The 14,828-nt window shown below is 39.3% G+C and overlaps 2 protein-coding genes and 1 pseudogene across 13 annotated transcripts in view; 2 read left to right on the top strand and 1 right to left on the bottom strand.

Annotated features, from left to right (window-relative positions):
* The window catches only part of Ccdc66 (coiled-coil domain containing 66), a 42,175-nt gene that overhangs the window by 8,732 nt on the left and 18,615 nt on the right, over nucleotides 1–14,828 (bottom strand). For 6 of the 8 annotated variants that reach the window (XM_052733805.1, XM_052733808.1, XM_052733811.1 and 3 more), the window contains 10 exons: nucleotides 14,215–14,465; nucleotides 13,924–14,008; nucleotides 12,385–12,546; nucleotides 11,246–11,390; nucleotides 10,587–10,700; nucleotides 6,377–6,870; nucleotides 5,035–5,075; nucleotides 3,960–4,213; nucleotides 3,528–3,652; nucleotides 2,501–2,612 (listed from right to left, as the gene is read on the bottom strand). In XM_052733805.1, the coding sequence (XP_052589765.1) occupies nucleotides 2,526–2,612; nucleotides 3,528–3,652; nucleotides 3,960–4,213; nucleotides 5,035–5,075; nucleotides 6,377–6,870; nucleotides 10,587–10,700; nucleotides 11,246–11,390; nucleotides 12,385–12,546; nucleotides 13,924–14,008; nucleotides 14,215–14,465 (1,758 nt within the window). In that variant the 3' untranslated portion in view covers nucleotides 2,501–2,525. Of the gene's footprint in view, nucleotides 1–985; nucleotides 1,077–2,500; nucleotides 2,613–3,527; nucleotides 3,653–3,959; nucleotides 4,214–5,034; nucleotides 5,076–6,376; nucleotides 6,871–10,586; nucleotides 10,701–11,245; nucleotides 11,391–12,384; nucleotides 12,547–13,923; nucleotides 14,009–14,214; nucleotides 14,466–14,828 lie in introns of those variants that run through there. The other 2 variants (XM_052733806.1, XM_052733807.1) reach the window with 2 other exon arrangements.
* The window catches only part of Tasor (transcription activation suppressor), a 78,512-nt gene that overhangs the window by 55,400 nt on the left and 8,284 nt on the right, over nucleotides 1–14,828 (top strand). For 2 of the 5 annotated variants that reach the window (XM_052733801.1, XM_052733800.1), the window contains one exon: nucleotides 822–3,428. The exons of 1 other annotated variant lie outside the window; for it this stretch is intronic. In XM_052733801.1, the coding sequence (XP_052589761.1) occupies nucleotides 822–1,303 (482 nt within the window). In that variant the 3' untranslated portion in view covers nucleotides 1,304–3,428. Of the gene's footprint in view, nucleotides 1–544; nucleotides 3,429–14,828 lie in introns of those variants that run through there. 2 more of the 5 variants (XM_052733804.1, XM_052733803.1) reach the window with 1 other exon arrangement.
* On the top strand, nucleotides 9,329–9,426 carry LOC128108145 (uncharacterized; annotated as a pseudogene).

Raw genomic sequence — 14,828 nt, 5'->3', positions numbered from 1 at the left:
TAGATGAGGTAGAATGAGGAATGGTTTTGTTTATCCAATAGTGAAATGTTTATTGACACCATTTACCTCAGTGTCAATAATAGACATCACTGTAGGACTTCAAGATGTGCCCATTTATTATACTGTAGTCAGTACAAGTTGTTAGTATAGACTATGTAGTTCATTCATCTAGTCTGTGAATAGCACATACTTAGAGGATTAATTTTCCCTCTTGAGGGTATATAAGCTGTATTGCCTGCTGTTTGCTGTTAGTTTTTATTAAGGCAGGCAGATAGAGGGATTGTTGGGCTACAAAAGGTCTTCAGATAGATGTGCTAGTTTAATTACAGGTAGTGAGGGTATCTTACCTTCAGTCTTCTGTGAGATGGCCTCTGCTTGGTTCCAGATCTTAAAATAAAAGCTGTTCTTAAATTATTTTTGGTGAAAAGCAGAGATGACTGAGCATTCAGTAGAGCTAACCAGTTTAGTAATTCAGTGAAGCTACATGTCAGAAGTTTTATTTTATATTTGTCTTATGAAATACTGAATTACCGTATAACTTTAGATGCTGTTTTGACATTAACCCCTTTGGAGCTGGGAGTTGGGGTTTCCCAACATTAAACGTGAACACATTTCGCAGAAGCTTTTAGCATCGGATTATCTGGACACTCACACCTAGTGTGAGTGTTGTGACTAAGTGAACTTGTGGCAGAAGACCAAGCTTTAAGGGATTGTGGACTTTGCAGATCCTGACGCACTATGTTGTGTGAGTAGTGTAAATTTTACAAACTAAACAAATTGTGTATTTCAATAGAGGAGGGCTTTTTGTTTTTTAAATGTAGCTCTTTTAGAAAACGGTGAAAAGGATGAAGAGGATATGTCTCTGGATTCAGGGGATGAAATCTCACATATAGAAGTATTCAGCAGTTTTCATTCAGAAATATTGGCGAGAGAGACCAAAGGATCAAGTGGAACAGATCAAAAACAGAATATTCAAATTGAATTGCAGTCATCTCTTGACGTGCAAAAAAGTTTATTAGAAGATAAGACTTACCAAATTGATTGTGAAGAGAGAGCTCCTATTGATAGAGTATGCTCTGAAGGAGAGAACAGCAATTCAGCCGAACAAGATTCATATAGCAACGGTCAGGTTTATCAAAATCAATTAAAAATGTCCCATCAGTTTAGTCATTTTAATGTTCTCACTCATCAGACGTTTCTGGGGACACCATATGCCCTTTCATCAACTCAGTCTCAAGAAAATGAAAATTACTTTATATCTGCTTACAAAAACTTGGATAGAGAGAAATCTCCATTAAGTTAAGGATGTGTCCAAAGATAAATTACAGTAAAACCCCCACCACCACCATACCAAAAAGAAAAAAAAATAGGTTGTTGTGGACTTTTTCCAGTTTCTTAAAAGTGTGAATTGATGATTTAAAAACAAATTTCCTAACCTTTATGAAATGTTTTTTTCTTTCCCACTTAAATCATGATGGCCTGTAACATTTGAAGCATCTGAAAATTGAAATAAATATATTTTTTGGACATACTGTAATCAGATTATCTCATGTTGGCACCTTTCAGTTTTACATTTGTTACCTGTACTTGGGCTTCAAATTGAAGTCTGTTTTATATGTAAAATTTGATGTTTATAAAAGAATGGTAAATAGTAATGACTTTCTTTAATGTCAGATGATAACTAATTTTGCTGAAATGTCAATTATTTATTTTGAGTAAAGCTTTTGTATAGTGTTTTTACACAGGTATAAGCCAGCAGTGTCAATATTTATAGGATTTTGGCTCAGTACCTCAAGCTATACCTAACAGTGCAGTTGCATTTTAGGTAGTAAACCTGTGTCTATAATACCAAGTAGCATTTTCTCAATCTTTAGGTTTAGCTGTGTAAAAATTTAGCTTCACTTAAATTTTAGTCAGTCTTTGAGATCCTTGATAAATACTGTTTTGTGCGATCCTATAGTCAATCAAATGAACGTTTAAAAATGGGCCTTCTGTTTTCAATGGCATTGGATAATTTGGAACAGATCTTTGAGGTGGTCTTAATTAGAACTAGTTAGGCACTTTAGTGCTATACTAAATCTATATACAAAAACTGTATGGTAGAGAGAAATTTCAAGCCCATATGTAACTTACATCTCTTGCTTACTGTTATTAATGCTAACTTCAATATTGTGAAAACTGGGGCATCTCTACCTTTAATATAGTGAAAACAGAATTTACAGAAAAGAAAAACCACAGGATTCTAAAATGAATTTGAGTTATTTCAGTAAGAGTCTAGTGTTAATAGTACTTCTCATGCCCTAAAAGAACCTCTTACAGAACAAACAAGCAACAATGTTAACAGGTCAGGGATCTCCAGACTCTATTATGGTAAGTAGAAAGTACTTTTACACCCTAGTATGACAGAGATCATTTTTTTTTTAACTATAAACTGTTTTATTATATTTAAAAAATACAGCATTTCACTACATAATGTGAAGTTATTCATTGGGTGCTTGAATAATGCAGTTGAGTAGTGAGCACATTTAAAACGAAGAACTAAAATTATCTTCTTGGTTTGCAGTTAAGGGTATGAGATTCGTTTCCAACTCCTTTTGTTTCTGGAGAAGACCCTGCAATCACATTGATAGTTTAGTGAAGGTGTATAGCCAACTTAAATACAAGATAGAGAAAAATTATTGAGTTCAGGATAGAATTGTTATTGGACATAGCTCAAGTTGCATCTTTTTTACTAATTCTTATAGTGGACCTCCTTGTCCTGGTGTTACCTATCTAGAGTATTTTCTACTATACAAACAGGGATGATTGCTTTAAAAAAAAAATACTGCAACTGTGGATTTCAAATGAAATCCATTCTCAAGTGCTCTTAATATCATGAGAAGACACGAGGGTCTTACTGTCCAAAACAGTGTAAGGGTTAGGGTGAAGTGTGAAATCACACTCCTTTCTCTTGTTCCTTTGGGTGAGTTACCAAGGTTTAGTCACATGCTCAAACTGTATGTAAGCAGAGGTTACACTTAAAGAATACAAGTAAATGGGTCTGAGTAGTTTTCTAGTTTTAGGTAGGATAAGCAACACATGAGCGAAATTCTTCTCAAATACAGTCTAATAGGCCCCTGCATAGGTTTCAGCACATTATAGGGTTTTTTTTTTGTTGTTGTTGTTGTTTTTTTTTTTTGGCTGTATAAAAGGTTATGTAAAAATCACAGGGATGGGGGGAAAGTCTGGTGAATAGCTCCGTGTATATAATTTCATTCTTTGAACAGATCTATTCTGTTCTAAACTTTAAAAAAAAAGAATGGACCATATTGGTTAAAATTCACTAAAGCATAATTGTGTATTTGTTTCTTTCTTTGGTTTTAGCACTTTATTGTGTTTTGATGTTTAAATGTACATATTTTTAAATAAAAATTGTCATAATATCCAAACTGTCTCAGGACTTTCATTCTTAGGATGCAAATACTGCCACCATATAGAGAGAACAAGCATCTAAACATCTAAATAGCTGCTTGGTGAAAAGCTCATACCTGTCTTAATTCTGAAAGCCCCTTAAGGATAGCTTGCTGTCGATCCCTGTTTTTCACCAATCTAGGATTAAGAAGTGGATCCTTGGTATGGTCAGAGTCAAATAGCTCTTGTTGTTGCTCACAATCTGAAGGATAGAGATAAGGTTTAAAACAGTTAAGCAAATTACTAATAGCTGTAGTGTGTTAAATCTTTCATAGACTAACTAATGTTGAAGCATTTAGGGTTGGGAATTTATTAAGTTATGTGTGTACATGTGAGTACTGGTGCCTGTGGGAGCTGAAAGGCTTGAAATCACCCTGGTGCTGGAGTTGTTAGGTGGCGTTGTGCCACTTAATGTGGGTGCTAGGAACCAAACTTCTGAAAGAACAATAGGGCACTCTTTACCACTGAGCCATCTCTAGCCCCTCATCTTCAAATGCTACTTAACTTACCATGAGATTTTTGGTATTGGTTGTCCTGGGTTGAAGGCCTAGACAAGGGTGCATCCGGATCAAGATAATAGATCTCATTTGTTCGAACGTAGGGAATGAAATGAGATGTCTCAGACAGCTCATCTGATAATTTAGTTTGACCATCTCCTAAGGTCAGATTCTCTTTTTCATAGTCACTATTTTTTAGTGGTAAGTGTAATGAATTAGTCTGAGTTTGTTGAGTTCTACTCTTTACTGCTGGTGATGACTGAAACCTATCAAAAAACAAAAACAAAAACCCAAACTTTAATAAGAAATTACATGTTTTAGAACTAGAGTCATAGATGGTTCTGAGTCACTATGTGGGTGTTGAGAAATGAACCTACATCCCCTGGAAGAGCAGCAAACAGGCTGTGCTTTTAACTGCTGAGCCATCATCTCTTTGGCCCCTAGAAACTGCTTATTTTCAACACATCTAACACATTGCAGTTCATTTAAGATATGTCTGGTCTACCTTAAGGAATACTAGATATAACAATCTAAGGTCTGTAATTTTTCATAAAACAGTACAATGGAGATACACGGTGGGGGGGTATTTAATTTAAATTGTTAGATTCTAAGAGTCAGTGTTGGGTGGATTCAACCTCATTTCTCTTTACTTGATTTACTATGAAATTATGCCTGTGCTATCTGAACTAAAGTTAGTGTTAGAGCTCTGATTGTGAGACAAATCTAAAACCAGTTTGGTTATACACAAAGATAAAGAATAAAAATTAACAAGCCTAAACCTTCCACCTAATTAAATGGATTTTTTTTTTTTTAAAATGCTGGTTTTAACCAATCTATTTCCCTATCTGAATGCCTATTCCAGTGTTGATAGACATGGAAAAGTCAAACCTGCTTAGGTCCAGTCCAGCTAAAACCCACTCTATATTAAACATTTACCAACTCAATGAAAGCCAGCTATACCTCTTTGCTATCCTATCCTTTCCTATCCTGCCTTTATGTGCACATGGAACTGTCATCCAGATTTTGAATGGGTATTTTGTTTCCCACACAAAAAAGCACTAAGGAGCTAAGGAAGTAATACACATACCTTTCTTTAATAACGGAAGGAGTTTTCAGAGGTTCTTCTACCTAAAAGATGGATAACACAAGCAAACACAGAGTGACATTTTCACATGTCTCCAGATATTCTCAAACATTGTATATGTGCATGCAAGTCAGAAGACAACGTAGAACTGCTTCTGTCCTAGTAACACGGGTCTCAGTCTCAGGTCATCAGGCTCTTGTAGCAGGCACCTTCACCTGCTGAGCTTTCTCACCAACTTCTCAGACATGCTTAAATAAGCTGGGCATATTTAAATAAGAATACTGTATGCGATACAGTATAGGACCAAGCCAGTAATTCCTTTCTACATGGACAATATATATGAGTTTTATTGTTTTAATAAAGTCACAGTATTCTGATTCACAAAAACTTCATACATCTACTTTGAGGAAAGTACTCTAACACACTTGATCAGCCCAAAACTACATCACAGTGAACTTCTAAGTCAGGAGGACCATTCTGGAGCTTTGCTTAGGTTTCTTTTTTTTTTTCTTGTGTTTTCTGAGAAGGGTCTCTAGATCTTCCTGTGTAGAACAAGCTGTCTTCAAACTCCCTAGCTGCCTCCAGAGTGCTGGGATTAAAGACATGCCCCATCACACCTGGCTCTGTTTAGGGTTATACTCACTACCATGATTTTACTCACTTGTCTACTACAAAAAGCAAAACAAAACTTTGTATCTTCATTCAGAATTCATGTATCCTGCCTACATTCCACCCTTTAATTACCTATTATTTCTTTGGTCTCCTAAATTGTATACTATACTTTTATGTGTACTTACATGTTAAATTATAAGCTTTTGTTTTGGCTTTTTTTTTTTTTGAGATAGGGTTAATTTCATTTTTCTTTACAACTGAGTAGTATTTTATTTTATGTATGTGACATTTTCATATGCATTTGAATAAAGAAGCATTCATCTGCATAAAGATTTGGCTTTTGGGGCTACAGTCTCTGATGCAGCTGCTCAGTTCAGGTGTTATACAACAGTCAGTCAGTTCATATAACAAGCATGGCTGTCTTCCTCTGACCGCTAACATAATTTTCTATAACCTACTTAGATGAACCACAGCCTTCTGAAAGCATGGATTTGGGCAACTACTTTAGTTTTTTTTTTTTTTTTTTTTTTTTTGGAGACAGGGTTTCTCTGTGTAGCTTTGCGCCTTTCCTGGGACTCACTTGGTAGTCCAGGCTGGCCTCGAACTCACAGAGATCCGCCTGGCTCTGCCTCCCGAGTGCTGGGATTAAAGGCGTGCGCCACCACCGCCCGGCTGGGCAACTACTTTGAATTCAGAAACATTACTACATAGTAATGAAATAAAAGAGTCTTACCTTTTTGATTAGATGCAACCTGATCTCTGACTCAGTTTCTCGATGAGATGAAGTAAGAACTTCTGGTGAAGTGCCTCTGTTTTGGGAGAGGTTCTCAGGGTGGTTTCTTTCTAGTAAGTGAAGCAGCTCCATCTGCCTTCTTACCTTTTTTTCTTCTTTCTCCTTCTGGAGATGGACAGGGTACTTTGCTGATGCAGGAACATACCTTTTGAGAGGCTTATTTATATTCCAAGCAGGCTTTTTGGGACATTTCTTCATAAGTTTTGTTTGTTTCTCTGTTCTTCTATACTGATTACACTGGCCATTATACCAGCTGTTTTCTTTGTCTAAATTAGTGCCTTTATCCACACTTAGTTCTTGCTTGTCTTTTTTAGTGCTAATCTGTCCATTAAATTCTGCAGAAATCTCTGGAGAAGAAAAGTTTCTAATGCCCTTCTCTGTTAATGATCCACAGTGTGGTAGTGCATCGCTGAAATTTCCTAAATTTAAGTCATCTAAATAAAAATTCCAAATGATTAATTTTAAAAACATAGTAGAAATACACTTTTCTCAAAGATACTTAATGACTTTATTAGTTGGTGGGTCATGCACATGGGAGTCAAAGGACAACTTGTGGAAGTTGGTTCCTTCTGCCATGTGAATTCCAAGGGTGGAACTAGGGTTCTTGGTCTTGGTGGCATCACCTTTACCTGCTGTGCCATTCTTCCATCCCTAGGAATTCAATCCTCAAAATGAAGCTACCCATTAAAGAACTGCTCCCTTTCAAAAAAAGCTGGTAACACTATTCAGTTTGGATATTCTAGAAATGTCTATTCCAAATAGCCCATATAAACAGAGCTTTGTGCTATACACCTATCATCCCAACAATTAGAAGACTGGAACAAGTTCAGCGCCAGCTTGGTCTACAGAGTTTCAGGAAGCAAGTTCCAGGCCAGCCCAGACACCGTATAAAAAGTAAAAGAATTTAAATAGACTGGCTTATTCAAATAGTATAAAATTCTCAGAGTTTATAACGTGTAGTTAGATACATGTCAGAATTTCCTTATGCTAATTCCACTGTATAAAATAGGCCTAATTTTGTTCATCTACATAGATACTTAGGTTGGAAGCAACCTAAGAAATGCTGTTGTGAATCCCAACTTTCTACAGGTGTAAACCTAAAAATCGAATTCTATTCATTTTTTTGAGCAACTGCTATACTGTTTTCTACTGCAGGCGCAACATTCAACATTACCATTAACAAAGCAATTTTAAGAATGCATTTGAGTGGCACCACAAATATCACAATGCCCTATCACCAGTTATCACCATCCCTTCAAATGAACTGTGGCTAGTCTGGTATACTGAACTAATAGAATATCTCAAGTAACAGGCAGAAAATAGTGATGTGTTTATGGCTGTTTCCTACAGGAAAGAAGGGGAGGCTCTTGAGCCCTAGGAGGGAAATAAAAGGACACATGTATGAGAGAAAAATCTTGAAGATTCTTGAGGGACTATATAAAAAGAGCACTATATAGCCGGGCGGTGGTGGCGCACGCCTTTAGTCCCAGCACTCGGGAGGTAGAGCCAGGTGGATCTCTGTGAGTTCGAGGCCAGCCTGGTCTCCAAAGCGAATTCCAGGAAAGGCACAAAGCTACACAGAGAAACCCTGTCTCGGAACCCCCCCCCCCCCAAAAAAAAAAAGAGCACTATGTAAAAAGAAACCCCTGCTGGAGGAGACTGCCCAGCAAAACTGCAGAGGAGAGAGTCCTGCTGTGGAGCTGTCTGCAAGCTGTGCAGAGCTCCAGGTTGCAGCTTTCAGGGATGGACACCAGTTTTGGGGTGGGCTCTTTGGTGATGTAGCTGCTTGTGAATTATCTCTGATCCTCAACAGTAACCCCTTAGCCATATTCCTGTTAGTAATAAAAACTGAATGGTTCACCAATGGAACATTGATAACAGTTGTTACTCTAATATCTTGGGCTTCCTCTCTGGGATAAGATAGTTTCATCTCTCCAGGAAAAGTATGTCACAGTACAATGTTAGAGTAGCCTAGGTAATGTGATCTCTTGGCTTCATATTAGAAGCTACTTTAGGATCCATCAGGAACTATAAACAAATACTTCAGGAAGGCCCATTTATAACTAGTTTTAAATGGGAAAAGATAACTTCATGGAACTGAGAAAATAAAACAAGAAGGGTTTTCCTGAAGAGTTAAAGATGTCTGCGGGTCTTGCCTCAAAAAGTCTCCAAACCTAGGGGCTGAAGAACTGGCTCAGCACTTACCAGTCCTGCCCTTAAAGTTTGGTTCCCAGCACCTATCCACCTATAACTCCAGCTCCAGGAAATCTGACACCACCTTCTGGTTTCCATGGGCACTGCACTCCTTTACACAAGCCTGCCCACCCACTCCTATACGTATATACACTAAATTACAAATCCCTTTTTGTTCAGGAGTGTCCAATGTGGTGGATATTGTGTTATTTAAAATTTAAGACCAGCACATGAAAATACATGCAATATCAGTCACTGGGGTAATGCAGATCAGAATCTAAGTGTTGTAAGGTCATGGAGAGATAAGAACACCTCTATACTGCTGTTAAAATAGGTGCTTTGGATGACAGTTCAGCAGCTCCCCAAAATGCTTAATACACCTATCACATAATTCACAAATTCTAACTCCTCTTTCCTAAGAGAACAGAAAACATTTACACAAAAATTTTTTTTAACTAGTCACAGTGGCACTGTTTATAATAGTCCTAAGTAGAAATAATCGAAATGTTCATAGAACAAAATCCAGTATAATTGTGTCATAAGATCTACAATAGGCATAAATGCATATATCACGCTGAAGTCAGTAAGCCAGGCACAAAAGACCACTTACAAACATAATTCTGGTTACATGAAAAGTATGGACACAATGAACTGGAGAGAGTGGAAGAGTCCCTATTTGTGAGTTACTCATTGAGTCCTGTGCTCAATACCAATGCACCTACACTAAAACTGGAATGAGATTAGCATGGCCCCTGTGTAAGGATGACACGCAAATTGGTGATGTATTCGTATTTTTAAAAAGCATGGTGCTGGCACAGGCGGTGGTGGCGCACGCCTTTAATCCCAGCACTCCAGAGGCAGAGCCAAGAGGATCTCTGAGTTCCAGGCCAGCCTGGGCTACAGAGTGAGTTCCAGGACAGGCTCCAAAGCTACACAGAGAAACCCTGCCTCGAAAAACAACAACAAAAAAACCCAAAAAAAAGCATCTTTCAGCCGGGCAGTGGTGGCGCACGCCTTTAATCCCAGCACTTGGGAGGCAGAGCCAGGCGGATCTCTGTGAGTTCGAGGCCAGCCTGGGCTACAAAGTGAGTCCCAGGAAAGGCGCAAAGCTACACAGAGAAACCCTGTCTCGAAAAACCAAAAAAAAAAAAAAAAAAAAAAAAGCATCTTTCATAGAAAATCAATTTGAATACTGAAAAGGTTCTAAAATTGTGATGGTAACTGCACAAGTGTGAGTATGTTAAAGAACACCAAACAGAGCTGGGCACAGTGTGCAATGCCTTTTTTGTTTGCTTTTGTTTTTGGTGACAGGGTTTCTTGGTGTAGTTTTGGTGCCTGTCCTGGATGTCGCTCTGTAGACCAGGCTGGCCTAGAACTCGCAGAGATCCACTTGGTTCTGCCTCCTGAGTGCTGAGATTAAAGGTGTGGGCCACCTCCGCCTGGCTGCATGCCTTTAATAGTAGAACTTGGGAGGGAGAGGCAGCAAGATTTCTGAGAATTCCAGACCAGCAACAAATAGTGCCCCTTATATGGGTAAGATTTGGGCTAGATATTTAGCTAACTGGTTGAGTGCTTGCCTAGAAAGTCTAAGGCCCTTATTCTCTGAACTACAAAGAAAAGAGGGGGGAGAACTTAATATGTTATGTGAATTAGAGCACACAATTAATCCAAAACTAAAAAGTCAAAAGATCCCTTTATTTTGTTAAAAACTCAAATTTCTAGGTGGAACTGTAGCTCAGTTTGGTAAAGCGCTTGCCTAGCATGCACTATGTCCTGGGCTCAGTACCCAGTGTCACATGAAAGGGCACAGTGCTACATCCCTGTAATGCCAGTGTTCCACAGGTGGGATTATTTCTAGGTCACCCTTGGCTACGAGAGACACTATTGCAAAGACAACAACCCCTGCGATGTCTTCACTTTAGACAGAAACAGAACAAGAAACCCTTGACATGAATACCTGTCTGCACTCCGGTGTCCTTCTTGGGAGAGGCTGTGGAAGTTTCATCAGCAGCCTCCTTAGCATCACTTCTTGAACTGGAAACATTAGTGGATGCCTTATAATCCACTTGTGCTGTGTCAAATAGCAATGAGAAACAGACATGGAATGTCTTAAATGACATGGAAGAGTACCAACAAAGTCCATGTGGGGGCTGGGGACACAGCTGGGCGGCTGTGTTTGCCTACCACCCAAGACCCTGGGTTTGAGCCCTTGCACTAAAAGCCAAAGGTACTGCAGCAGTTAAAGACTTTTTGACTTAATCACCATAAACTGTAGGAAAAATTTTGCAAGGCTAGACTTAATAGTATAGCCTAAATTTATTATTAAAAGTTACCTATATTCTTAGCCCTTGCTGAATTTAAAAATCTAAGAATGAATAGTAAAGTACACATTTTACCTATGTCTGGATTACTGTGAAATTTTCTGTGAAAAAGATACTGCAATGTGTAATACTTCGAGACAGCTTTCTAAATTATTAAAGATGGGTTAGATGAAAAGCTTATGTTCCTTTAAAAATATTTAGTTAATATGTGTGTTCTTAAGGATTTAAAGTAGGCAAGTATTTAAAATCATCTTCAGAATCAAAACTATGAATAAAAATCTGATTAGTCACTTACCGCCAAGATTTTTAATCAGCCGGGATGCATCATGTCCTTTCTGAGTCAGTTCTCGGATCCTCTGCTCCTGTTTCAGTCTCTGTGCCAACTCCTGAGCTTGCTGCATTGTGTGGAATAGCTCATTTGTCTTTAGAGTCATGATTTCCTATCAAGATTGACATACACCGTGAAACAATTACCAAGGACATTCAATGAAGTGACTGTTCCCATTCAGTACAAATGCTCAAGCTTTCCCTTACCTAGCAGGCACTGGTCTAGATAGCAGCTGAAGGACAGTCAATAGGGCCTTTTAGAGATTACAGTTCTAACATGCTTTTGTTCTTGCTATTAGACAGGGTCTCATCGTGTAGACCAGGCTGTCCTTCAACTCCCAAATGTTGGGATTACAGGTGTGCACCACCAAGCCAGCTGTCACAGCCTACTCAATGAAACTGGAGTGCAGACCATACCTTTCCACACCCCATTTCTGAAGGGTATCAAGTAAAAACTGGCAAGGAAGTGCAGACTCGGTATTTTTAAAGCTGACAACTGAAATATCACTGGATGGTCTGCATGGTCAGGTCAGCTCAGACACAGCACTGGGACCACCCTACCTACCCTATCTGAATCGCTAACATAGAGTTTTGCTAGACAAGACATCAACTCTTTGAAAAGACTATTACCAAGCCTAACGGAAGCTCCTAACTCAGCCAGGAATTTCACCAGCAATCCCAGCCAATCACTACTCTTTTTTAATATCTAGAATCATTATTACTTTAGATTTATTTAGGGATGAGGAGGTGGTAATGGTTGTACCACAGTATGTGTGTGGAGATTATAAATTAACTTTCCGAATCCTCTTCTGGAACATGGGTTCCAGGTACTGGTGGTCAACACCCCTTACCTGCTGAGCCATCCTGTGGGCCCAATACCTAGAATTATTAGAAGGTTCTATGTATCTACTATCCAGATCATAATGAAGCTTGGTGCTGTGTTTACCCTGACCACCTCCCATTAACAGGCCAAGCATGCAGCATCTGAGATCTGGACCATTTGAGGAGTGTGACCTTGCCAAGCCTTCCCTTCCTTAGCTGTAATGTCTCAATTAATGTAATGGTTCACACCAGCCTCTTTATCACTTCCACCATACAAGTACCCACTTCCTTCTGTCTCTGCTTAAGAATGTCCTCTTCATACTGCCTCTGCATCTCCTCCCGTTCCCGAGCCAAGCGCTGCTCCTCTTCCTGCTCTTCCTTCTTCCTCTGTTCTTCTTCCAGCCGCTTCTTCCTGCGGTTCTCTTCCACCTGAGCCATAATTGCTTTCTAGTCATAAGTAATCACAAGTCACTGTCACAAATCAAAACTGATGGAGCACCCGTTTATCAGTCACACACACAATGGAGTGGGGGAGAACTGTGCTTACCTAGCATGTGTAGCACAAAAATGAATCAACTAAAGAAATTACCTCAGTCCCAGCACTCGGGAGGCAGAGCCAGGCGGATCTCTGTGAGTTCGAAGCCAGCCTGGGCTACCAAGTGAGTTCCAGGACAGGCGCAAAGCTACACAGAGAAACCCTGTCTCGAAAAACCAAAAAAAAAAAAAAAAAAAAAGAAATTACCTCAGTACTCACTACCCTGACTGATAAATGGGAGATGTGCTCAGCTTTTCACTGAGTTCAAAAAAGAAAACTACCTGGGCCAAATTACTCACAAAATGTTTAAAAGAACTGCTGAACCTAGAACAGTGCTGTGTGCTGAGTACCTATCTGCTGGGCACAGTGCTATGTGCTGAGTGTTGGATACAGTGCTATGTGCTAAGTGCCTATCTGCTGGGCACAGTGCTATGTGCTAAGTGCCTATCTGCTGGGCACAGTGCTATGTGCTGAGTGCCTATCTGCTGGGCACAGCGCTATGTGCTAAGTACACTGCTATGTGCTGAGTGTTGGATACAGTGCTATGTGTTGAGTGCCTATCTGTGGCCCCTGCTACTCAGAAGACCAGGTAAGAAAATGTTTAAGCCACATCTGAGCAACATGGCAAGGGCTCATTTCAACACACAAACTCTTCAGAGAAAAGAGAACCACAAAAAGTCACTCAGACCATTAAGTCCCTCTAACGTCAGACTGAGATGAGTTTTAATCTCAGCCTTATATTACCTACTAGATTGCTTAGTCAGAAGTCTACTTCAGTTTTTTTTTTTTGGTATGTTTTCTTTCAAAGATCTGAACAGAACTCTGAGGAAGTAGCCAATATTTAATAATAGTACAAAGTCATGTATACAACATACTCATTTAATGGCTCCACCAGAAGGCAGGCAGCATGGCAATAATACTGTCTAGTCCTCAGCCCAAGCTTAAGTCTAAAATGATACCAGTTGTGTTAAAAGACTGGATTTACAGCAAGATATAACTGGACCCAAGCTGAAAATTTCTATCAGAATTTCCAGCTGTGTGTGGTGGTATATGCCTGTAATTTTGGGATTTGGGAGGTAGAGACAGAAGATCAAGAATTCAAGACCAGTCTTGGCTACATATCAAGTTCAAGACCAGCCTAAACTACATTAAAGCCTCTCAGGGGGAAAAAAATTCAATTTTCCATTTACTTAGGTGTATGTTGGCCATCATGACTTACTAAGGCAAAGAACAATGTTTTACAATGTGAGGCACAATATGGAAACACCAGGTGTTTTACAGTGTGATACCTGATGTTCTAATTGTTTGTGCCGGCGTCTTTCCCGCTCCTCAATCTGTGCTGGGTCCAGGAGTGCAGTCATAGAACGGAGAAAGCTGTGAAGCATACATTAGTTATTCAAAACGCCAAACGCCAGAAAGGTTAACCATTCCCCCCTGCTCCCCCTGCTCAAGTTACATCTGCTCATCATTTCTATTTCAGAGAAAAATGCCAAACTGAAACCTGAAACTTACTGGACATAGTGACAGTTCTAGTCGATTGAATACACTTTCTAAAGGACTAAACACTAAAGTCAACTTACTTTGTTTTCTGACTATATGACACAGCCATATCTGGAACAGGTTTGGCTTGCTGTTCTTCCTCTGAAAGTTCCACCTGGACAGCAGGTGGAGGTGTGTAAACACTGTTGACATCGGCCAGCTCCTGAGTGTCAGGAGAGACACAAAAGGACTCCGGGTGTTGGTGTGGTAACTGACAGGACAGCCGAGACTGAGACCCAGGAAGACTCTTTAACGAATCAAAATGCATTGCCCATCTGTCATGGTCCTCGCCCTAACAGTGACAAATGAGAAATGCTCAGAACTTTTTCAACTACTCCCATAAAAATTATCAATGACAAACACTGATCGGCTGGAGAGATGGCTGCTCATTCAAGAAGAGACCTGGGTTCTGTTCCCAGCACCCACATGGCTGCTAGCAATTGCCTGTTACTCTCGCTCCAGGGCATTCTAACTATTCTGGCCTCCTCGGGCACTATACACATGTGGTGTAGACATATATGCAGGCAAACACCTATAAAAATAAAAGTGAATCAAATCTCAAAAAGGAGAGAAGTCAAGTAGTATATACATCATAATAACTAACAAAATTGTATTTTTTGATTCTGTAATTAGATATCTTAGGAATTTTTTTAAA

The sequence above is a fragment of the Peromyscus californicus genome, unplaced genomic scaffold (assembly GCF_007827085.1).
Source record: "Peromyscus californicus insignis strain IS unplaced genomic scaffold, ASM782708v3 Scaffold_12__1_contigs__length_115047231, whole genome shotgun sequence".
NCBI lineage: Eukaryota > Metazoa > Chordata > Mammalia > Rodentia > Cricetidae > Peromyscus > Peromyscus californicus.
This window is presented reverse-complemented; position numbering and strand designations above follow the sequence as displayed.